Consider the following 25,227-nt stretch of genomic DNA (forward strand, 5'->3'; position numbering starts at 1 on the left):
ACCACTAAATCGGGACTGGAAAGGTAAGAAAAAAAAAAAAGGAGTGTGGTTGTTCCCCGAGGTTGGGTGTAGAATAGATTCTTGTGTGTGTGTGTGTTGGGCAGCAGAGGTGGGTGCAGGGTCTGGCCCCCACTCCCTTGAGGATGCTGCTGGGGCAGAGCCCTGCAAGTGACGGCCTCACAAGGGCTTACAACCAACACATATATTGCATATTGCATCTCAGAGAAAGGACAGTCCTTCTGTGGCTTGCAACCCACTGGCTCTCTAGACATGGGATCCATGAGGGTCTTTTGGTTCCAGTGAGGAGGAGGTCAGCTGCAAGCTAGTTGAGGGGCTCTTTTCTTTGCCCTGCACCATCGTTGAGGAGCAGCATGTCTAATCCCACGCTGACGTGCACAGAAATTCAATCCATTTACTGGCAAAGGCTCCCAAAAGAGTGAAGGTGCAGCCTTCCCTGGGGCTCTCCACCTCTGTTTCTCCTCAGCAGAACAGGAGAAATAAGCACTAGACCTCCCTCTCGGGGCTGTGGTCGGTAATAAGAATAACAGCTATCATCCACTGAGTTTTACCCTGGGCCAGACATGTGCTAAAAGCTTTGGCACATTTCCTCTTATTAAATCCTTCCACTGACCCTACGAGGCAGCTATTATAATTTCCTTTAACATATGAGGAGACTGAGGCATGTAGGGTTAAGAAACTTGCCCAAGTCCACATAACCTAGCATGTGATCCAGGCAGATGTTGACTCCAAGGCCCACGATCAATAAAGGGTTGGATAAATCGGCATCTGAGTTTAAATGGTAGATCACAGTCCCGTCGGGCCAGTTAAAACAGCTCCTGCCTCCCCTGGCTCACACCTTCTCACAAGCCATGAGTCTTGATCTCGGTGGGGTTTTTTTTGTACTTTGAAGGAGGCATATGTGGTCTCGCTGCTGGCCCATCTGTCCCATGTTTGCCAAGCAGATCTCTCAATAGATGGTGGTGGGGTCCCCGTGGAAGACAGCGGGGTGAGGTCAGCCTGGAGAGGTTGCACCTCGTGGTCAGAGGCCCAAGACCCAGACAGAGCAGATTACAGTGACAGTGGTACAGAGAACAGCACTTGGGCAGAGCTACCGAGCCACCAAGCTGGGTCCCATTTTGGGCTGACTAATCCTTCGGCCAAGAATCTAACAGTACAGAACAACCTTAAAAATGAGCTCTCCTATGGGCTTGGGATCAAAGTTCTTCAGTAGCAAAACTACCTTCAAAACTATAAGGCGTTGCTTTTTCACGTTTTTGTCTGTCAGGTTGCTCATTCGTTTGTTCCTTCTGCAGAGAGTATGGTTTATTTGGCATAGAAACCCACAGTGGTTCTGGGACCCATGTCTACGCACCTATGCACCTTTTAGGACACATGCATATGTAGAGATGAAAGCTCCTGGCTCTGTACACAGAGGGCCTCTTCCATAGTTGATCTCCTGGGTGGATATTTTTTTTAAATTTCTGCGATATTGTCTCCCCCACGAACATTCTAACCCAGGCTGACAGCTCTTCTATTCAGCACAAGGGTCACAAGGGAAGATGATAGATTAATTCCGCCAATTGCCCAAATTAAAAAAAAAAAAAGTGGCAAGTAAATTTACTGCAGACCCAGTGCATCCTAGCTTCATGAGAATGACCTGGGAGGGCATCCACAAAACCCCCCTAGGGTGCCTGTGCAAACTGTGTCTAGGTTTGAAGAGTGAGGCGTGGGGAAAGGTGGATTTATGACTGTCCGGGCAAGTCAATCCTGTCTATTAAGGAGTATCTTAATGGCATCTTTAATCCTCAAGAACAACAGACGTTTCGATGCTTACTATATTAGGTAAGCAGATAGAAGATTAATGCCAGTAAAAAAAAAAAAAAAAGATTAATGCCAGTAAATGAGCATCACTCCATGCGCATAGTAATAGAGCCACTCAGTCATTTTTGAGAGGATGCTGGCTTGCCTTTGAGGTGCCTGGGGAATACGAGGAACACAAAGTTTATTTATAGTGACATCGTTGCTCTCATAATAAAATCATCACAAATGACGAGATCATCGTCTGCTCTGAATTCGACAAAGTTCTCTCTCCTCTCCTCTCTCTTTGGATGTTTATCACATCCTGTGAAATAGGTTACATTCCAGTCGTTTTTCTTGAAAAAATATTCTTCTTCTCTCCCCAACTGCCAACAACAATTCATGTCCGCTGTAGAAACATTAGAAAATATATGAATGTAAAGAGGCAGTGAAAACGACCAGAAGCCCATCACAGTGAACCATTATTGACAAACAGTTGGATATTTGCCCTTAAAACTCTTTTTCTTCAGTCTTAAACCTGTAAGACTGAAAAAATAATTTATATATTCTTTATATATATATATCTTCCTTTTTAATATATTGTGAACATCCTTTCATGTCATTAATCTTCTACAGCATTCTTTTTAATACTTGCATAGAATTCCATTCTACAAATGTCGCACTATTTTTATTAACACCCATTATTTGACACCATAAACAAGGCTTCGATGAACACCTTCTTACCACGTGGGAGTACGTCCCCACCATCCCTTTATTGGGGTAAAGCTCCTAGACGTGATTAGCTCATGCGGTAGAACATACAAATCTGAGGACAAATCCCCCTCCAGACAAATGTCCCAGTTTCCACTCCCACTGCAGGCACATGGAGGGCCCCTTCCTGCAGCCTTCCCCCCTCCACCTGGACGCCCCCATGCTCCACGCAGGTAAACTGAGGTCCAGAGCAATCAAGGGATGAGGCCAAGGTCACACAGCTACTTTGGGCTTTACCATAAGTGTCCAGATTCTAAGTCTGGAACCGTCCACCCATGACAGGAACCCCAATCCTGTCCCTTCACAGTGTCCCCAAGTACCTCAGGGACAAGCCGACGTCCTCTGGCCACATTCCTCGGCCTCCCTGTCATTTCGACCACGGCTGGGGGGAAGTTCCCAGTCACAGCCTGCCTTCACGGGGCACAGACATGCTCAGAGGTGACCTGGGTATGGACAGGGGCACGATGACATGTGACGGGCCCTGGGAAGCTGTGCTGCCCGGCTGGCACCAGATGGGCAGCTACTGGGCCTGTCTCCCCCGTCCCCTGGGCTTCACCTGGCCCGGCCTCCGGGGTTCCCACAGGACAGCTGTCCCCCTGTCCCTCCACCGGAGGCCGCTCTTGTACTTACAGATGCCCTCCACCGCAGCGGGTGCATAAGTGCCCGGTCCCCCTGTCCTCTGGCCGGAGGAGGGACCCCTGGTTTCCTAGAGGGTCTCGGGCAAGACCAAGCTCCAGTTGCTTTGTGGTTGATTTGCTCACTCACGCATTCATTCTTCAGCGGCCTTTCTCCCTTTTTTCACACTTCCTCCACCTTCTGACTTCGTGTTCCTTGGCTCACTTCCCATGGAAACACCGGCCCCCAAGTCCTTGTCCCGGGGCCTTCTTCTGGGGAATCCCCCACCAGGGCAGTCCCACTGCCTCCCCTACATGGACATCCCTGTGTTAGTTCCCTGGCTCGCTACAACCCAGTAACCCCAGGGTGCTCTCCGAGAATACCATGCGAGTGCGGGCCTCTCGCACAACTGTCCAGGACAGGCCTTCCCCACGGAGTGCTGGGCTTCAGCAGGAAGAGGACCTGCTCCACCCAGAAGCCCTGCCGTGACACCCTGTGACCCCCAGGAGGTGACCCCCCGGACACCAAGGAAGGGAGGTGTGCAGCAGGTGCAGAGGGGGCGCAGAGGGGGCACGCAGGAACCCCCTCTCCCTTGGCCGGCTCTCCCCGTGTGGCAGAGACAACCTGGGCCCGTTCCGGGGAACGAACCTCAGTCTCTGCCTCGTCCCTCGGTCCCACTTCAGAAACAAAAGTAAATTAAAAACCAAACTGCTGTTTACATAAGCTTCTACTTAAAACACACGCTATTCTGCGACTTTTCAAGAAAAATAATGGGGCGCCTGGATGGCCCAGTCGGTTCAGCCTCCGACTATTGGTTTCAGCTCAGGTTGTGATCTCAGAGTCATGAGATCGAGCCCCGTGTTGGGCTCCCTGCTTAGTGCAGAGTCTGCTTCTCTCTCTCTCTCTCTCCCTCCTCTCCCTCTGCCCCTCCCCTTGCTCACTCTCTTTCTCTAAGAGAAAATGAATAATCTTCAAATCATTTGAGGCCACCGGCAAATCAGACACCTGGTCTGCAGAGACAAGCTGCTGAGAGCCGCCCTGTCACTGTCCCATGCCTGCTCAGTGCTGGTCACCACCAGCTTGGCATCCCCATGCATGCAGCCACGAGCCCCCCGAAGAGATGGACAGCCCCCCAGGAGCCATGGCTCTGGCTGCCTTCCTGCAGGCCTCGGAGAAGGAGGTCTCCACGATTGTCAACCTGAGAGCCCTGAGTTTGTTTGAGAAGCTGGTCAAGGTGAGGCGTGAGATGAGGATGGGCCGTCTCCCCAAAAGAGCAGAGAGTGGGGGATCCAGCGAGTGGGGAACTCCCGAAGCACCCGGCGCAGGGCTTCTCCTGCCTGTCCGGAACCTCTCTGGCATGAGCAGCATTATCCCCGTTTTATGGCTGAAGAGCTGAGTCTCTGCCAGGGCCAGGTGATTTCCCCGGGGGGGACGGGGAGCTCGGGTTTGAACCTGGGTCCTCCAGGCTCCAGAGCCCAGGGTCCTCCTGTGCACCCGCTCCCCTCCACGTGTGGCCTGCAGAGGACTCGGCAACCCAGGCCAGTTCTGGACGTCCCAGGTTGGAGGTGTGGTAGTCAGGAACGGAGACCGCAGTGTCCCCCTCCCCCTCCCCCCTGCCCCCCTTCCTGCACCCCGGGTCACACGGGCAGGAATGACCTACACTGCACAGGTCCCTGGAGCACACAGGGGGTGCGAGGGCCACGATGCCGCTGTCTGTGCACCAGAGTCAGTCCGGGGTCCACTGGGAGCCTCCGCTCGTCACCTCTCCTCCTTTCTGCAACTGTTGCTCAGGCATCAGCTGGGCGCTGGTGCTCTAACCTGCCCCCCGCTGCCGCTCTCTATGTCCTTGAAAATACATTCTTTAGAGACATATTTTTCCCTTTTAGCCCCGAAACAGGTTTGAACCCCCATAAGGCATGCTCTGTAGCACCGTGACACTGTAAGGTCCCAGAAGGCTGTGTCTGAACAAACAGGCTGTTTCACACGGCACATGTGTACGGGGCACCTACCGTGTGCCAGGCACTGTCGGAGGCTGTGGCGATCCGCCGATGGATAAGACTGCCTGTCACACGGGCCCGAGCAGAGCCGTGAGGTGGAGCAGGGACCCTGGCAGGCTTGCGGAGAAGAGAACCCAGAAGGGAGCACAGAGAGGTCACAGAGGCCAGCCTGGAAGGGTCTCAAGGGACACGTGAGCAGCTGGGCTTTTGTTCCTGGGGTGGGGAGCCCTAGGAGGTCACTGAGCAGAGGAGGGCCACGTTCTAACTTCAGTTTTTAAGGCTCACCCAGGAACTGTAGGGACAAGGGTGGAAACTGGCCGGGTCACTGCAAGCAGGGTACAGAGTGGCCTGGTACCCCTGTGGCCCCCAGAGTTTTCAGCCACAGCTGGAGTAGAAGTTCTGGTTCACACTGACTGACGGAGCCCCATCACCAGCCAGTGTCTTTGGGGTTTCTTCAAAGCTCTGCAAAACCACTCAGCCCAAAGTAAGGGGGAGAATGCCTCTGGGAGCCCCTCGACCAGGGGGGCACTGCCCTGCTGCCTCTTGTCCTTTGGAGACAGTTGCCCTGGGCCCCCGCTGCCCAGAGTGGTGACCTTGAAAGTGCCCAAAGCCTCCTCGTGGTTTTTCCTCACTTTGCACTCCTCCCACCTGCCCCCTGGGCCCATCTCCCAAGTACACCGCCTGATGCCCGAGTCTGGGTGTCAGACTCTGGCCTCGGGGGTCCCCAGATAGATGAATGGTACAGGTGGAGGCTTCGAGGCGGAGACAGGTCTGTCTATAGTTTGACGGTAGAGTCATGGGTCCGGGTGGACTGGAGGCAGGTGTGCGACCGGAGGTGAGGACGGCCCGGCCCGCAGTTGGGCAGGTGGCTGAGGGCGCAGCTGCCAGGGACCACTCGGGGAGATGCTGCGGGGAGCACTGTGGTGCCGTGGCCGCCAGTAAGGCAGCTCCCCAGGGTGTAATATGGAAAATCCACGTGCCTCGGCAACCTCACTTTTGGGTGTCTGCCCCCCAGAGGAATGGAAAGCAGGGGTCACAAAGGAGCTGGTCACAAAGGAGCAGATGCTGTAGGACCCCACTTACACAAGGGACCTAGAGCGACTAATATCATAGGGATGGAGAGAAGGAGGGCGGTTGCTGGGGGTCCTGGGCGGCTGGGGAGCTCGTGTTTGACGGGGACAGCAATTCAGTTCAGGAAGACGAGAAAGTTCTGGACATGGTCCCACAGCAAGGCTAGACCCTGTACACTTAGAAGGCCAAGAAAGTAAAATGTGCATTATGTGTTTTACCACGATTATAATTTTTTTAAAGATTTTATTTATTTATTCATGAGAGACACAGAGAGGCAGAGACACAGGCAGAGGGAGAAGTAGGCTCCTCACAGGGAGCCGGACAGGGGACTCGATCCCGGCTCCCCAAGGTCACACTCTGGGCCAAAGGTGGCACTAAACCCCTAGCCACCCGAGCTGCCCTCACGGTTATAATTTTTTAACAAGATTCTATTTATGTATTGGTGAGAGAGAGAGAACGAGCAAGAGGAGCGGCCGGGGGAGACGGGGAGGCAGACTGAGCAGGGAGCCCGATGCAGGCCTGACCCCAGGACCCTGAGACCGTGACCTAAGCCGAAGGCAGATGCTTCACCAACAGAGCTCCCCAGGAGCCCCTACAATTGTAATTTTTTTTAAGATTTTATTTATTTATTTATTCATGAGAGACACAGAGAGAGAGAGAGAGGCAGAGACACAGGCAGAGGGAGAAGCAGGCTCCATGCAGGGAGCCCGATGCGGGACTTGATCCCAGGACTCCAGGATCACGCTGTGGGCCGAAGGCAGGTGCTTAACTGCTGAGCCACCCAGGTGCCCCTACAATTGTAATTTTTGAAGATTTTTACAAAGGCGCGGGTCCGAGTCTCAGAGTGAGGCGTCTACCAGCCACCCAAGTGCAGACGTCAATAGACGGATGTGCACGTCCCGCTCAGGGGGGCCGTCTGGGCTGCAGGGGGGCGCAGAGAGCGGCTGGCATCCTGACGGCCTGTGGAGTCCAGGCACAGGCTGAGATCACCCAGGGGACAAGAGGCGGGAAAGGCCCCAGGCTGGCACCCAGGGGCGGGGGCGGAGGGGGCGAGCCAGCCAGGGAGGCCGAAAAGGAGCCGCTCGGAGGACGATGGCCAAGTCGTCATCGAGGAGGAGGGACAGGCCCCGTGCCAGCCGCTGCCAACAGGCCGGCAGTGTCTGGGGTGTTTTAGCCGCGCCCCCGCTCGCCTGCCGGCCTAGGGGCTCCCGCCGCACCCCCATGCCCCCCACTGGGGCTCACCCGGCGCCCGCCTCACCAGGTGGCATCTGCTCTGTTGGGTTTTGCAGAACTTCTGTTCCCTGTGGACAAAGAACGTGAAAGAGATTTGGCCTTTTAATGAAAATTATTTCAGTTCCTTTTATAACCAAAGGCTGCACAGGTTTAAAGAAGGAAGAGGGGATCCCTGGGTGGCGCAGCGGTTTGGCGCCTGCCTTTGGCCCAGGGCGCGATCCTGGAGACCCGGGATCGAATCCCACATCGGGCTCCCGGTGCATGGATCCTGCTTCTCCCTCTGCCTGTGTCTCTGCCTCTCCCTCTCTCTGTGTGACTATCATAAATTAAAAAAAAAAAAAATTAAAAAAAAAAAAAAAAGAATGAAGAGCCTTAGTCACTTCTCCCCCATAGTCTCAGGCATTAATGGACCAACTGCAGAAAGTGGTTGTAGCTCGGGGGCGGGGGCGGGCTCTCACCTCGCCCTGAGGGTCCTTAGCTGTGCCTCTTTCTCTCCGTGTGCCCCTGGGGGGGGCGTGTTATGCTCCCATCCTGTCTGGCACCCCGGGGGCCCCTCTTAGGAGAATCCTCTACCCTCCGGCCAATGCCAAGGAAGCAAGAAAGCACCAGCCTTAACTGAGCACCTAGTACTTGCCCGGTCCCCGGCTCTGCTCAGCCCGTATCTCATCATTGCATCCACAGTAACCCTGGGACCAGGGTGGGGTTGGGGGGAGGTGAGCCCCACCTTGCAGAAGAGCACAGCTGAGGGAGTTTGGGCGGGCTTGTCCAAGGTCCACACAGCTGAGAATGTTGCTTCCCACCCAGGGTTGTTTGGCTGCACTCAGTCCACTCGCAGGGTCACCTCTTCACATCATAGAAGGGGTCTGGGTCTTCCAGCTTCTTGGGACCACTCCACCTCCACTCCCACCCCCCGTCCCCCCTTGTCCCGTGGAAAATGTGCTCGGTGAGTATCCCTTGATGGACGGCCTGTCCTCTACCTGTCTTTCTCCCCTAGACATGGGGTGGGACTGGACAGGGAGGTTGGAAGGAGCCACCTTGGGGGCCCCTTAGGGTGTCTGACAATGACTCCGGCTACTGTACCCCCTGGGGGTTTGGGGGTAGCCCCCAAAGGGCTTGGGGCAACCATACGGTGAAGATGTGGGGAGAAGCAGGCATCATGAAACCACATTTATAGGACAAGCGGGTGGTTCTCACATAGACGGGGGGCTGACTGGGGCTGGGTTCACGTGAGGGGTGTGAGGGGCTGATGAAGGACGTGCGACACCCCCTCTGGTCCACAGAGAGGCCTGGGGGGTCCTGCAGACCAGTGAGGCCATAGGTCCTGGGCTTGCCCTGTGGCCGGCCCTGTCAGCCACCGCAGGCTCTGCGTGGAGACCTCACAAGCATTCTACCCCCAAGTGCTACAAGGTGGATCCGTTCATGGACACCAAGTCACTTTTATTTTACTGGGGGATTTGTGAGCTTCCCACGCAGTCTACACTAACATGTACTATCATTGTCGTTGGAAAAGGTGCTATTTTTGAGAGTCCTGTCACTTTGGCCACCCCTCCAATACCGATTGCTGACTCAAAGTCCAGACTCTGGGGCCTCTCCACTGTTGTTTCTGGGACCTCCCTGAAGGTACGCGGGGCGGGGAGAGCAGATGAGAACTTGGGGTGGAAACTGGGGTCGTGGCACTGACCTCCATCCTTGGCTTTACCCAACACCCCTGGGCCTCAGTCTTCTTCTGTAAAGTGGGGTTAATGATGGTTCTTATCACATAGAATTGTTGTGACAATGAAGTGAGAGCATGCATGTCCCGTGCTCAGCGGAGGGCCAGCTCCCCATCACCCTGGGTGCCACATGTCCCCCACACTCGTGATGGCAATCACCCAGAAGAGGCCTCTTTTCACGGGGTGTCATGGGCATGTACAAGCAGCATATCTGCTAGCCCCCCGATAGCGGTGACACTGACCCAGCTCCACCGCCACTCAGGGTCACCCACTATGCCAACTGCAGGGTGTACTCAGGACGGAGAGTAACCCAGTGTTCTGGCGTCAAGGGCTCGGCTTTCCCTGCCAAGTGTATTCTACGGGCAGGCGCTCCCCAGGAATGACCGTGATACTTTGCACAGAAGCTTTTGAAAAGCCAACATGAATTTCCAAAATGATGTGTCTAACCCTTTGCCTTCATTTTCAAGGTGCTCTGAAGACCCAGATCCCCGTATTGACCTTCCAAGGTGGGAGTCGTTCCGGCATTCCTCTGCAAAGATGGGGACCCCAAGCCCCCCAGTTGTGTGCATCCCATCCCAGCCTACCTGGGGAAGCATAGGGTACTGTTAACTTAGACGGCTCCAGAGACAGCAGAGCCGTGAGCCCAGGGGTCCTGATGGGCCGGGCCGCCGGGGTTCAAGTTGCACTGGGCACTTGGCAGAGGCTCTCCAGGCCTGGCACACCCAAGAGATGACAAGCCTTCCCGATAGATGGAGAAGATGGGAAAATCATAAAACCCCAAAACCAGCAGTTTCTCAAACTGGGTCAGGACCCTGAGAGAGCGGTGTGTCCTTTCAGCGGGAACAACCAGCCCATTTGCAAGGGAAGAGAGACAAACGCCGCGTCATACAGCCTCTGTCGTAATGGTGAGCACTCTCTCGGGAAACTTGTGCAAGGGTGTGTATTTTTTCACTGTGTGTTGTGATCAGATATTTTGAAAAATACGTCTTTATGGTATGTAGGGATGTACTGCAGGTCGTATCATTTTTAATACAGTGTTTTCAAACCGGTTTGACAACGTAATACCTTTTGCGTTGGAAACCAGTATGTGTGCACACACAAGCACATGCACACACAACCAAAACAGAAGATGTTAAAAACAATATTCACTCTTGCTATGTGCAATATATTCTGACATTTTCCATTCCAGTCCGTTGTATTCTAATTCTAGAGTGTTCTATTTTACTTTTCTGGAGATGCCAACCTGGCCTAGTAAATTTATTTCACAACCCACTAATGAGTGTCCAGTTAGAACTTAAAAACACTGCTTTAAGAGGTTTGGAGGACATAGCTGTGCTGCAGCTCACAGCAGAATTTGATGAGCATAATGAGGACCTGAGTCACCAAGAAAAGTTCAATTGTGGATCCCATATGCTATTTAAAGCTGCAAAAACATGTGCGGTTCATATTAGAGATGTTTATAGTCTCCAAATGGTTGACATATAAACAAAGCCCTGGATCTTCAGGGAGAAGCTAGAAAGTACTCTTGGGTGGGAGCCCCAGTGCCAGTTAACGCAGGTGCTGCTCTGTTCTCAGAGTGGAGGGAGGTGGGGCAGATCTGATCGTGGGGAGAGAGGCTCGTGCTGTCTTTGGAGATGATGCATTAACTCTTCCCAGGGAGCAGGCTTCCCAGGAGTCAATTACTTCCCACTGTAACTAAATGGAGCCCGCTGGCCTAAAAAAAAAAAAAACAATCCACCTTTATGAGGCATATAACTGAATTCTCCTGGGGGAAAGGTCCAGAGGTGATATTGTCCCTGAAGAACAGAGAACATATTGATCTCAATTGGAGGTCTTGTTCTAAACAGACTTTTCATCACCACTGATGTCGATCCAGGGGAGATTCAGGGTCAAGTCTCCTTCCTCCTGTTGACTCTGCTTCTTAGTGGTGGCCTTTTTCTGCCCTGGGCATGTAGCCTCAGGATTACATCCCAAAACCTACTCAGTGGCCTGATTCCAAGCATATATGAGGCCACCACATTCTGTGCAACCAGGGGGCAAAGCTAAGCATTCAGAGTTTAGATTTTTTTAAGACTTTTTTATTGTAGTAAAATATGCATAACATCAATTTTATCATTTCAGCCATTTTAAGTGTGCAGTTTGGTGGCATTAAGGCATTGCATTAATTAATTGCATGGTTGTGCAACCATCCCCACCATCCATCTCCAGAACTTTTTCATCTTCCCAAGTGGAAATTCTGTACCCATTAAACACTGACTCCCATTCCCCCTGACCTCAACCCCTGACACTCACCATTCTACTTCCTGTCTCTATGAACTGACTGCTCTAATACCTCATGTAAGTGAAATCATAGAGTATTTGTCCTACTGTGACTGGCTTATTTCAGTTAGCAAATTATCCTCAGGATCCACCCATATTGTGGCATATGTCAGCATTTCCGTCCTTTTTTAGGCTGAATAATATTCCCTTGTATGTGCATACCACATTTGGCCTCTTTGTTCACTGTCAGTGGACGCCAGGTTGCTTTTACCATTTGCCTATTATGAATAATGCTGCTATGAACAAGAGTGTACCAGTGTCTCTTTGAGACCTTGCTTTTGATTGTTTTGGGTGCATAGTTAGAGGTGGACTGCTGGATCAGGTGATAATTCTATTTCACATTTTTTGAGGAGCCTCCACACAGTTTTCCACAGCAAAGATTTTAAGGAATTCCATCATGGGGCATCTGGGTGGCTCAGTCAGTGAAGCCTCTGACTCTTGATTTTGGCTCAGGTCATGATCTCAGGGTCGTAAGATTGAGCCCTATTTTGGGCTCCGAGCTCAAGTATCCATGCTCAAGATTCTCTCTCTCCTCTCCCTCTGTCCCTTCTCCACCCCTCCTCTAAAATAAATACATCTTAAAAAAAAATAAGGAACTCCATTTTGGGGGGATTTAGAAGATAAGAAACTGCAATTTTCACTTTTTAAAACTGGATTATCAAGACAATATTCCTCCTAATAATGATAGCAGCCACAAATACTACCACTTACCAAGCACTGGGTAGGTACAAGTTTCTCTACAAAGCACCTCTTGTGAATTTTCTCCACTATATTATTAAACCCTCTTTAAAACCCTGTAAAGTAGTTAATGCAGGTATCATGTCCAAAGATGAGGTGCAGGGAGGTTCAACACTGTATGAGACAGGTCCTATTGTAGCAAATGGCAGTCCGAGAGGTTAAGCACTTGGCTAAGGCCAGGAGTGTGAGGGTCTGGACTCAAGCCTACACCATTTGATTCCTGATTCTGCAAGCTTACTGCCACCAGTCTATGCCTCTTGTCTAATCTCTCTCTTGCATTAGTTTCCTTTGTCTTCCAACTCTTTCTAAGTCTGTTTGTGCACATAAATGGAACAAGATCCTGGAAGAAGCCATCAGTGTACCAATAGCAACCACCGAGTAGACCTCTGGGTGCTGGCACCCACTGGCTAGTGGAGATCGGGGCCAGGATGCTGGCCGCATCCAGCATGTGACCCTAACCATCAGCCTTCCTAATCTCACAACTTCTGACTAATGAACTGCTAAAGATTCTGATGATACTTTTATTTTTATTTTCTTGAAAGGTTTTATTTATTTATTTTAGAGAGAGAGAGCACGAGGTGGGGGAGGGCAAAGGGAGAGGAAGAAAGAATCTCAAGCAGACTCTGTGCTGAGTGTGGTACCAGACATGGGGCTTGGATCTCATGACCCTGAGATCAGACCTGAGCTGAAATCAAGAGTTGGATGCTCAACCAAGCCACCCGGACACCCTAAGATTCTGATGGTATTTTTAAAAAGGATATGATAGACCAACCCCCAGCATAGGTCCTTGTCACTTATTCATAAATTCTGTAAGAATGAAGGGATCAAATACAGAATACAAGGATCTTCACACAAACACACAACTGACCCAACAAGGCAGCCGTCCTCTTCATGAGTCCCCTATGCCCTTGCTTTCTGGCAGATTCGACCATCTGGTGGCAATAGACCGCTCAGGAAGGGCTGCCGATGGCAATTACTACAACACCAGGAAAACGAACATCAAACACTTGGTTGACCCCATTGATGACCTTTTCCTTGCAACACAGAAAATTCCTGGAATCTCGTCAACTGGTAAGCAGGGAGCTGAGAATTCAATAAGAATGTGTCAACACTAACTGCCTTTTTATTGATAGGGGGATGTATGACAAGAAGGAGTTATATGGGGACCACGGTTTCTACTCCAGAGATGTTGTTTGTTTATTACGGCCGGTATAGACGATAAAGACACCGTCACGTAGAAATCTGACATTCCCACAAGCAAGGAAGGGAAATGACACGTAATAGAGTGTATTGTACTCGTCCAGCTCTAAACTATTAAAACTAAGAATAAGAGTGATAATAAAATTGGGGCATGGTATATTCTTTTGGCCGTACAGGACGAATGTACCGTGTCTACTGTGTTTCATCTTATGAGCGCATTAATTTTTAAGTATGACTTAAATACATGATTAGTGCAATATTTTGATTGTTGGGAACGTAATAATGTGACCATTTGCGTTTGTACAGAACTTCATTGTTTTCAAAGAGGTTTCACATCCATATATTGTTGAAGCCTCTTTACAGCCCTGGCAAGTAGAGAAGCAGATAGTGTCCAAAAATGAGGCCCAGGGAAGCTCCTTGAGGTCGCCTAGCCCATTAGTGTGGCTGGTCTAGAATTAGGAAGTCCGGACTCCCGGAACCCCTTCCGACATGCTTTTCGTGGAGTCATGTTGCCTTAATGAATTTCTAAAAGGCTTAAAGCAGCTCCCAGAACAGTGTTGCTCCCCTGAGGGTAGGCAAAGTCCTAGGTAATGAAGGCAAGTTTCTTGTTCTGTGTTTAATTGTTCTCTTCATTCAAACACTTCAGAGTGTTTCCCAGACTCATTAGTCACCTTTGGCTTTTGAGGCTTTGATGAGACAATAAAAGTCTTCCTGGCTGAGTAGAAAGTTTCTACAAAGTGCCTGGTCTTTCCCAGAAGAGGCCTTGGGTGTGGTACCCACAGCACACTTGGCTCCTACTTCCTGTCTCTGTGGGCTGGGCAGGCTGGGGACCTGGGGGCTGGAGGGAGGAATGGCCCTGGTGCAGGAGGAAGGGGTCTCCAAGCCCAAAGGGGCAGTCACGATTCAAAGGAGCTGCTCTCCTCCTGCTGAAGGTCCTCCTCATCTTTGCTGGTCCCCCTAAGGCTGCTCCCAAGAGCCTAAAGGAGTGGGTGGAGCTGGCTGTTTATGCCTTCAAACTGCCCTTTTGGTGGACCCCTAGAGACTTCTGGTACCCTCAGGCTGTGGTTCCCCACACCCACTGCCCAGCAGGGCCACCCCTGGTCTTTTCTCTCCTCTGCTCCATCCACACCCCATGCCTCGGTTTCCACAGGCAGCTGCCTTGTGGACACAGCACTGGCCTTCCACTCGGCACCCAGGGGCCCTCCCCTCTCGGAAGCCCCAGGAGTGCCACCAGGTGAGGACGACAAGGCCACAGGCAGGACTGAGGAGCAAACAAGACGAAATTCAGACAATTCGAAAGAGCGGAGACAGAGGTAGACAAGCAGCAGCTCTAGGCTTGTGGTCATTTCCCTCCATTCAGTCGGCTACTGTGGGCCTAGAAAATTATTCTGAGAGACATGCTCAGGATGGGGACCTGAGGTCCCTTGGCCGGTCAAACAGTCGGATTCTTTTGGCCACAGGCAGGTGTCCAGTGCTCGAGGTGGAGTAGCTCCAGCCCCCTCCCCACCCACAGCCACCTCGTGATGAATGCTGGCCTCATCGGGTGGGCTCCCTCCACACGTTCCAGGCCTTCGTAGAGACAGACACAGAAATAGCCGTGCAACCGTGCAGCAGGCTCGCCAGGCCTGGCCCTCAGGCCTTGAGGCACTCGGACCAGTACCTTGGTGAGTGGTTATCCTGGGGCAGCTGCCACGGTCCTGGAGGCAGGTTCAGGTGACATCTGACCTACAGACTCTTCCAGAAATACCTGGACACAGGACCAACAGCTGTTCTCTAGCACCACCTCAGACAGCAGCAGGCTGCAGGCTGGGTTAGATTTTTGTCACCTTGTTCCTGTGGACAAAAAAGTAAATTACAGAGTTGAGCTTAATGATCCGTACCAGTTCCCCGTCACACAGAAGAGGGTTCAGGGTCTTGCAGCCCTGGTCTGAGCAGGAGCCACTCAAGAGTTAAGACCACCACCCCACATCTCCCACAGGGATGGTCACAGCAGGATAGGGGGTGCTCCATCTGTGACTAGAGAGTGTGACTCAGTTGGGGACATGGCCCCACACTGCTGAGTTCCAAACTAAATTCTCTCGACGATCTGAAGGAGATGTACATCTCCTGGTTGTCTGAAAATGTAGCCAGAGTCAACCCTTTCCCCTCCCCGAGGCAACAAATTCCATGTTGAGGGGCTGCCCTGCCCCACAACCACTCCCATATTGGTCAGTCCTCAACACTGCCTGACGTGGTTCCGCTTCCCTTCAGGGGTCAGTGACGGGCAACGAGCTCAGGATGGGCAAAGTCAAGGGGGCTGTGAAGAGACACATATGAAATGGAGATGTGATCACTTGCGACGTGGAGGCCGACTTTGTAGTCATCACCAGGTCCATCGGGCCTGGCTACCCAGGAGGAGGGCCCTGGAGGCCTGGAATCCATCCAGCCGGAGTCTCCTCTCCTCTGGGAGTGGGGGCTCCAGGGCACAAGAGCAAGAGGGGGACCTGGTTCTCAGCCTTTGGCCTCTCACTCAGTCATCCAACAAACATTGACTGTGTGCCAGGCATTGTTCTAGAATCCTGGTGTTAACATGGCAAGGGTCCTGCTCCACAAGGCTCTTGCGGGTTGTGGACAGACAAGGAGCTCTAAGAAAGAAGTACCCAGCTCATGCTAAATAGTGCTGAGAGCTATGGGTAGATGAGAGACAGGGAGAAGCAGGCCATTTTAGATTATGGTCAGGGAAGGCCTCTCTGAGGAGGGGTCATCCATGCTTTCCTCGGTTCCTCCCGCATGGTGGAAAGGAAGAGAGCAATCTGGTAGATGTTTGGAGGAAGCAAAGACTTCCCACCTCTCCTCAAATTTACCTCTGCCCCAGGCTGCCCTCTCTCACCCCTCCCTAATAGGACTGATCTTTCTGTATCCGGGTCCTTCTAGGCCTTACCTCTCCTCCCTTGACAGCACCACAAGTTTCAGTACTTTTAACAAATATTTAAAAAAGGCTTTCCCATTTCATCCTCGAAACGGAGCCTGGAGCTAAGCAGAAATCCCTGAGGGAATGAGTGTCAAAGTAGGAAAACCTGCAACTGATGAATTGAGTTCAAAACTCCAGGTGGTCCAGGTCACAGGCGGTTGCCACATGTTTGTGACCTTTACCCCCCATGAGTTCTATCCAGTCCACATCATGGATATCAGAGAAAAATCCCCTTGTGATTTAGGGGGTAGAGGGAAGAAACCATTTGAAAATACATCAGAACACTCTGTTCTTTTTATTTATGTATTCATGAGACACACAGAAGCAGAGACACAGGCAGAGGGAGAAGCAGGCTCCCCACGGGGAACCCAATGGTGGGACTCGATCCCAGGACCCCGGGATCATGCCCTGAGCTGAAGGCAGATGCTCAACCACTGAGCCACCCAGGCGTCCCCAGAACACTTCACTCTTGACAAGACCTGCCCTCAAGAGAAACCATTTTACCAGAGCCAAGCCTGCTGGGATTTTATCAGAGCCTAACCTGCCTGGGGGAAGGGAAATATCCAAACATATCCAAACATGGCAAACATGCCATGAACAGATGATAATATAAGAAGAGAAATGGAAATTCTAAGAAAAAAAGAAATGCCAGAAATCAACAGAAACAAAGAAACAGAAACATAGAATTCCTTTGACCGGTAGCCTGGACGCAGCTGAGAAAATCACCTCTGACCTTGCAGAGGGGATAATAGGATCATCTAAAACTAAAAAGCTAAGAGACAAAGACTGGATGAAACAGAATAGAATATCCAAGAATTGTGGAACAATTGCTAACATACATGTAGTGGGAATAACAGCAGGAGAAGAAAGGAAGAGAAGCAATATTTAAAGCAATAATGACTGAGGTTTTCCCCCCAGATCAATGTCAGACACCAGACCATAGATCCAGGAAGCTCAGAGAACACCCAGCCAGATAAATGAGTAGCTAAAGTAGGAATTACACCCAACTTCTCCTCAGAAACCACACAAGCAAGAAGAGTGGCATGACGTATATGAAGTGTTGACAGAAAAAACCCACCAACCTAGAATTCTGTGCCCTGTGAGATTATCCTTCAAAAGTGAAAGAGAAACAAAGAACTTCTCAGACAGACAGAAATGGAGGGTAATTTGTTGCTAGGAGACCCGCCTTGCAAGAAATGTTGAAAGAAATTCTTCAGGGAGAAGGAAAATTGCATAGGTCGGAAACTCAGATCTATACCAAGAACGGAGAATAAATAAATGAAGGTAAAATAACTTTTGTTTTTCTTATTCTGAATTGATCTAACAGATAACATTTTGTTCTGAATAATAATAGCAACGACACATTGAGTCATGTTCATAAAAGAGGTGGTTCTTTAAAGATTTTATTTATTCATGAGAGACACAGAAAGAGAGAGCAGAGACACAGGTAGAGGGAAAAGCAGGCTCCCTGTGGGGAGCCCGATGTGGGACTTGATCCCAGGACCCCTGGGTCATGCCCGGAGCTGAAGGCAGATGCTCAATCACTGAGCCACCCAGGTGCCCCAAAAGAAGGTATTATTGATATGCTAAGAAAGAAGAGAAAATAAAATCATATAAAGTGCTCAGTGAAAACCACAACAGGCAGAAAAAGAGTGGAAGACAAAAACAGAAAAAAAAAAAAAAACTCCATCAACAAACAGAAAATAGTAACAAATGTGGCAGATATTGATCCACCATAATTGATCACTTAAATGTCAATGGCCTAAATACTCCAATTAAAAGGCAGAGGTTGTCAGGGTGGATCAGAAAACAAGATCCAGCTATAGTTGCCTGTAAGAAACCCACGTTAAAAACAAATATAGATTAAAAGTGAATGGATGGAGAAAAAATATACCAGGCTAACAAGAACTGAAAGAGAGCATCAGCAGCTATACTAATCTCAGAGCAGATTCTAGAGCAAGGAAAGTTTCCAGGGTCAAAGTTCCATAATGTAAAGGGGTCAAGTCTCCAAGAAGATGGAACAATTCTTTTTGTGTTTGTTTTTGAAGACACAACAATTCTTTATTTTTTTTTAAGTTTTATTATTTAAGTAATCTCTACACCCAATGTGGTGCTTGAATTCACAACCCCAAGGTCAAGAGTCTCATTGCTTTTCTGACTGGGCCAGTCAGGCACCCCAAAGACATATCAATTTTGTTAAAAGATTTTATTTGTTCATTTATTTTTGAGAGAGGGAGTGTATGAGTGAGTGTGAGCAAGGGGAGGGAGGGGAAATCCCAAGCAGACTCTGCACCCAGCACGAAGCTCAATCCTGTGACGCTGGGACCACCACCCAAGTGGAAACCAAGAATTGGATATCCAACCAACTGGGGAGCCACCCAGGCGCCCCAAGATGTAAAATTCTTAATGTGTGGGTGCTCCTAAAACAGAGTGTCAAATATGTGAGACAAATAGAACTACAAGGAGAAATGGATGGATCCACTCTCATATCCATGGAGACTTTAATCACCATCTGTCAGACAGGGACAGATCCAGCAGGCAGAAAAATAGTAAGGGCTCAGGTCATGATCTCAGGGTGGTGAGATCGAGCCCCATGTCGGGCTCCTTGCTGGGCTCCCTCTCCCTCTCCCTCTATCCTTCCCCCTTGACCTCCCCACCCCCAGCCTGCATGGTCCTCACGTCCCACGTTTTGATATGTGCCTGTACTTGTGTGCCACACGCCTTTGTACACACAGCATGTTGGGATTTTTTTCTACTTGAAGTGCCCCACTCTCTACCTTTTCTCTGCTAAATCCTGCAAGGCTGTATTAAATGACCCCTTTTCTGTGAATTTTTCCCAAGCCAGGCCTCTCCTGAGTGCTCCCATCATCCTGTGAGCACCTCACTCTCTCCCCTGGTTGGGGGCTCTTTATTTTTTTTTCTTTTCTTTTCTTCTCTCTTTTTTTTTTTTTTTTTGGCTCTGACACCTACAGTCCACCAGGTCCTTAATCAGTCCTCCTTCAGCCGAATGGAGCACTTGGGCAGGTTTCAGAGAAGAGCCAGTGACGTGGTGCCCAGCCTGGGGAATAGGCCCGTTGGGGCTAGCTGACAGAGAAGGCAGGAGGCCAGAGGCTGGCTTGGGGGCGCCCTCCAGCAGAGGCGATGCCACACAGCCAGTGAGCCCCTCGGAGGACCAGCTCCCAGGCAGCATGAGGGACCCAGGTCGGCCACGTGGGAGGGCCAGGCCTTAAGGTCAGAAGTCCTGAAACAGCTCCCCAGGGTTAGAGCCAATCTCCCTGATGGTGGGTCACTAACAGGACGTAACCCAGCCCGTGTGGAGCAGGGGTTCTCAAACCTTAACTTGAATCAGCATCACCCGGAGGCTTATGAACCCTCAATGTGGCCCCTGCCTTCCCCGCCGAGTTCCCCGCCGAGTTTCTGATGAGTCTGGGCTGGAGCCCATCAATCTGTTTTTCTCACCAATTCCCAGGGGCCGCTGGTGCCACTGAGTGTGGGGCCCTTCTTGGAGATGAGTCCTGCTGCTTAGAGGCAGGGTGACGGACCCCATCACCTCTCCACTTCTATGATAGAATCTTTTTTTGTTGTAGGTGTTTCTAACTGGGGAGGCTATGCCTTGGCCTGTGCACGCTGTACATCCTAAACTCCTGTGAGGTCCACAGACCTTACCTAGCAAAGGCAGTTGGGTCCAGGAGCGCCTGGGGAAGGGGACTGGGATCAGGCCCTTCTGTCGTTGCTAAGGTAACATACCCAGCAGGCCACGCCCACGGGAGGAAGGTTCCAGGCTAGGGGCGCAGGCCCAGCATCACTGCTGCCCTTCCGCAGCCTCACCCTAGGGGAGCAGACTCTGCCACCAGAAGATGTTGGCCCTTTGGTGTGTGGATTATTTTAGGCTGATTATTTTTTTAAAAAAATCAAATAAACAAAAAACAGAAGGACTCCATGACTCTGCCATTCCCTTGGCCGCACCCACTGACGCGGGTTCCAGGCTCAAACCCTCTCTCCAGCCCTGGCTCCTCCCAGAGCCTAGAGCACCTTCTGGGGGAATTTCCCAGAGTCATTTGGATCCATTTGGATCGTGAGAAATTGGCATCAAAAGCCCTGACTTTATGTCTAAACCCCAGGCCCCAAATGACTTCCCCTGTGAGCTGCAGCTTTACCTGAGCTTCCCCTTCACCTGAGAGCAGGCAGGAGGTGACAGGGCTGCAAAGTCTGAGAAGAAACAGTGGAGGGAGCTGGGGTGTGTTGGCTGGAGCCCAGAAGAGTAGCCCCACTCCAGGCCTCACACCTGAAGGGGGGGAGGGAGAGGGACCACTGCCCTAGGCCACCTGACAGACCAAAGCTGCCTGAGGGGCAGGGGTCACAAGAGCAGACTGAGGTTCAGTGAAAAGAAGAGTTTGCCTTCTTCAAGGAGGAGGAGGAGGAGGATGTGGGCCCAGTCAGGCCCGGGGAGGGGTTCCCGTGCTGAGTCAGCCTGGGCCCCCCCACCCCTCAGCCACTCCTAACCAGTCCAAAAAATCAGCTTTCCTGCAACCTATGGCCTCACTTTCACAGTCTGGTCCCCCAAAGGTCTCGATTACTACTTGCAACACCAGGAACCAGGTCTTCCGTGTCTGCTTTTCCAACAACCAGCAGAGGGAAACACAGCGCTTGGTAAATTCTCGTGGAATGAATGAATAAGCGAACAAATGCATACATGAGTGGGTGGCTGGATGCAGGGCAGGAGTTTCCCAACTTCAAAGGCATGTGAATCACCTCTGGGGCATCTTAAATCACAGAGCACAAAGCCTACCCAGGAGTCCTGACTCAGTAGGCTGGAGGTGAGCTGGACAAGAGCATCCCCAACGTGTTCTGGGTGACCACATTCTGAGACCCTGCATTAGAGGCTTGGTCTGGGGAGAAGGGAATGCAATCTAAGGGCGGGAAGGTTCCTGAGCACTGAGCCTGGACACAGCAGCTCAGATGGGCCGAGTGGTTGGGATGAATCCCCAGGCAGCCAGTCGCTGAGGCCCAGAGCCCATCCAGAGCCCTGTCTTCCCTCGGCTTCTCTGTCTCTTTCTCCCTCCTGAAACTATGTTTCTCTCCAACACCTCTCTGGATTGATGTTATAGCCACTTTACAGATGAGGGAGCTGGGATTCCAGCAGGTGGTGGGGGCAGGGATGGTTTGCCCAACACACCCAGACCAGGGGGGCACTGGGACCTCTGACTCCATTCTCTGGGCTCTTTCCATGGCTCAGAGGTTTCCTGGTCCCTGGTGAATGCTAGAGTGCCACAGGGAGTGGGGGGGACTAGAGCGGCTCAAGTGACATTTTCAGAGGAAATGGTCTGCCCCCGTGGGGCCCAGAGGGCCTTCTGTGCTTTCTTTGCATTTCCTGGATCTGAATTGGAAACATTCACTCAGGGGGCTGCCTCACACATGATTCCTGATTCACGGACACAAAGGAATGAACCCGCCCAAACAAATGCACACAACCCAAGCGCTTACCCGCCAGGGATGGAAAATTCTCCTTTCAGGTTTCTACACAGTCCATCATAAATACATTAATAATGCATCACCCTTGTGAGGAAAAGAGAAGGGAACATTTTCAAAGCAAAAGTGTGTTGAGCCCCTGAGCCCCTCCTCTGGGCCAAGCTAGGTTTGCTGTGGGAGACGATGGGGGATCAGATCCAGGCCCTGGGTGGGGAGCTCAGGATCCACTGGGGGTTGGGGCAGGACACAGGAAAGGATGGAAGTGTGCAGAGCAAGCTGCTGTAGGGACAGCGAACAGGCATTTAGCTCACCTCAAGGAAGGCTGCCTGGAGGAGGTGACTCTAAGCTGGGTCCTGGAGGGCAAGTAGGATGTAAGTAACCAGGTAACAAAGGGTGGGAAGGATCTTCCAGACAGCAAGACTCACATAAACAAAGGTGCAGGCATATGAAGCCATGCAGCATGCAGGAGGAAGAACTGCAATCGTCGTACTAGAATTCCACACGTCACTCACTGGGCATCCCTGAGCCCCGGAGCAATTCTGGGCAGAGTTGTGGCCTGGGCAGCCAGTGCGCCCTGATTGCTGAAGGGGTGAGGGATGTCCCTCATCTCTGCTCTGTAAGTTGCTTACAAGCAGGGCCTCCCATGTTGAGGGACAATTCTTAGGCATCTGATCTGATCATGACTGTGGAAGGTGTGGGTACCATGCTGAGGAGCCCGGGGAGGTGGCCACCAACATCTAGGGCACACTCTGCCCACTGTGGCTCTTTGCTGTGCCCAGGATGTTTGTCTGAGGGCAGAGCAAATGGCTGGAGAGCATTCCCCAGACTTTGTCAGGGGCTAAGAGCTGATTGATGACACTTTACAGGAGGGACGAAGGGTGGATGGATGGATGGATGGATGGATGGATGGATGGATGGATGGATAGGTGGATGCATGGATGGATGGGTGGATGGATGGGTGGGTGGATGGATAGATGGATGGGTGGAGGGATGGGTGGATGGATGGATGGATGGATGGATGGATATGTGGATGGATAATGCAGAGAGACAGGAACATGGCTTTATCCTGGGTTCCCATTCTCTTCTAGCACTTCCATTCCACTCCACTTTCTTTCCTAGCCTTTTAAAATTGAGCTACATAGAATAAAGAGGTGCATACACCGTACGTGGACAATAGATGAGTTTTTACATATGTGCACATCCATGCAGCTACTGCCAAGATCATGCTGCAGTTCTAACTTCCGAGAAGGCCTCGTTCTCCAGTCCCACTTTGAAGAGCACCAGCACCTGCCCATGATTATCAGCCTGCCATGCTCCCGCGTCAACCACGGAGACCACCCACACACTCAGCCTCTAAGCCCAGAAGTCATCCGGGGCCTCTGTCCCTACTCACAACACACTGGACCCCAAGCCCTGGCCGCTCTGTCTCACTTCAGGCCTCTGTCCCTCCTCTCATGTCACACTGTCTCAGCCTGGGCTGGTGTCACAGCCTCCAGGTCCATTCTCTCCCTCTGCCGCCACCTCCACTTGCTGGGGTCTCCTTGAAGACCATGTGGTCATTCCGTGACTCCTGGAAATTTGCAGGTGGGCACCATTGGCCAGATTGCTCCCTGGGGCTTTTCGTAGAGGCTGAGTGCCAGCTCCCTGGGGCTCTTCCTACACTGCTGACTGGTCACTTGCAGCGTGACACCCCCAAGGCCCTCCCCAGGACCCCGAAGGATGGGAATGGTGCCAGCAGGCAGTGTGCTGGGAGGAAATGCTCCCGCACTAACTCCCGGGTCCCAGAAACATTCCCCTATAAAGGGAGGATATGACCCAAGAGAGGAAGAAATGGAAAATAAAACCCAGACAAAGGGCAGGAAATGGCATTGTGGGCAGGTGGGCAAAGAGATGCCAGGAAATGCCCTAGGGTGGCCCTCGAACCATGGCCCCCAGGGCATTATGGAAATGCAGGCTCTCGGGCCAGCTGGGGGTAGACAGTTCCCATGTGACCTTTGCCAGTACTTTCTGTGCTGTTCAGACAAGTTTTTAGCGAGTGCTCCTCACCGCCCCTGGCTTGGCTCATTCCTGCTCTTTTGTCACCTGTAGTCCTAGCTGCTCCTCCTCCGGAAAGTCTTACTTGAGCCATTCTGATAAACGAGGTTGGAGCCCCTGCTCTGCACTGTGATCCCCACGGACTGTGTCTGCCTCATCAGCCACCTAGACTGTGACCACCCCCCGCCCCCGGGGCAGGGACTGCGTCACATTCCCACCGCATCCCTGGTTCGGGGCCTGGCACACAGCAGGTGCTCAAGAAAACTTTGATGGGCAATGGAATGAATGAGCAAGGACCCGGGGAGGAAGGCGAGAGCCCTTCTCAGACCCGTCCTAACCTTCCTGTTGTAGAGTCCTTCGTCTCGGCACCGTCCCCCTCCTCTGCTGGTGGAGGAGGAGGGAGAGGATGCGCTTCACCTTGGCCCCTTGGACTCCATCCCCTCTCCTCGTGTCTTCACCTAAGACCCACCTTCCTCAGGGGGACCAGAACTTTTCAGCCAGAGAGACATGCATGGTGGATGAGTGGACAAGTGGTTCTTTGGGACCTTTCAGTGGGAGAGAGGAGGAGAATCAAATCACTTAAAAAAAACATAATAATAATAATCAGCAAGTATGTCAAAGGAAACAAGCTTTGGGCTAAAGGCCAGGGGAGGGCACCCAGCCCTGCTAGTAACAACTCACCTCATTTCATGAGCACCTGCTGTGCTCCAAGGACCACACTGGGTGCTTTCCTTGCATTCTCTCATGTAATCCTTACAACAAGCCGCTCAGGGGGCATTATTACTATTATTATCATGGACATCCCCATTATACAGATGAGGATGCTGAGGCGTGAAGAGGCTGCCAGGAAAGACCCAAGTCAGATCTGTGTGATCCCAAACCCAGCCTCCTGGGCCCCGGGTCGGGCTGCATCTTCCCCCTGGCTCTGCTCCCTACAGATGCTCCCGTGTCCACACCGGGTGATGTCGAGAGGACGGCTGCAGCAGGCGTGTGGACAGGCCCATGGAGGCTGGGGGCTCAGGGGAGTGGGAGCCCTTCTGGCAGTCAGGCCACTGGCACATGATGGGAGCTGAGCAGGGACCAGGGTGCAGGGAGTAGCTCACGCTGGACCCGCAGAAGTGAATCTTCAGTGTTTTTAACAAACGCTAAATGTGGTTTTCTAAGAACCATATGTAGTTACAGGAGGGTGACTCCCAAAAGAAGCACCCCAAACTGTTCCAAGTTGCTGCTTCTGAGCAGTGGGTTTGGGGCAGATGAGGCCCGACGTGATGCAGGACTTTTGTGATGAGTCTCTCAGGGGCATTCGCATGGCTAAAGCAAA

General features: G+C 51.7%; 1 protein-coding gene across 1 annotated transcript in view; it reads left to right on the forward strand.

Annotated features, from left to right (window-relative positions):
* DGLUCY (D-glutamate cyclase) overlaps positions 1 to 25,227 on the forward strand; it is a 38,278-nt gene that overhangs the window by 11,084 nt on the left and 1,967 nt on the right. The window contains 9 exon segments of the mRNA XM_077908422.1: positions 4,169 to 4,266; positions 4,268 to 4,417; positions 5,909 to 6,015; positions 9,459 to 9,547; positions 9,664 to 9,709; positions 9,711 to 9,752; positions 13,173 to 13,324; positions 19,991 to 20,028; positions 20,031 to 20,141. Coding sequence (XP_077764548.1) covers positions 4,169 to 4,266; positions 4,268 to 4,417; positions 5,909 to 6,015; positions 9,459 to 9,547; positions 9,664 to 9,709; positions 9,711 to 9,752; positions 13,173 to 13,324; positions 19,991 to 20,028; positions 20,031 to 20,141 — 833 coding nt within the window.

Source organism: Canis aureus, chromosome 9 (genome assembly GCF_053574225.1).
Source record: "Canis aureus isolate CA01 chromosome 9, VMU_Caureus_v.1.0, whole genome shotgun sequence".
NCBI lineage: Eukaryota > Metazoa > Chordata > Mammalia > Carnivora > Canidae > Canis > Canis aureus.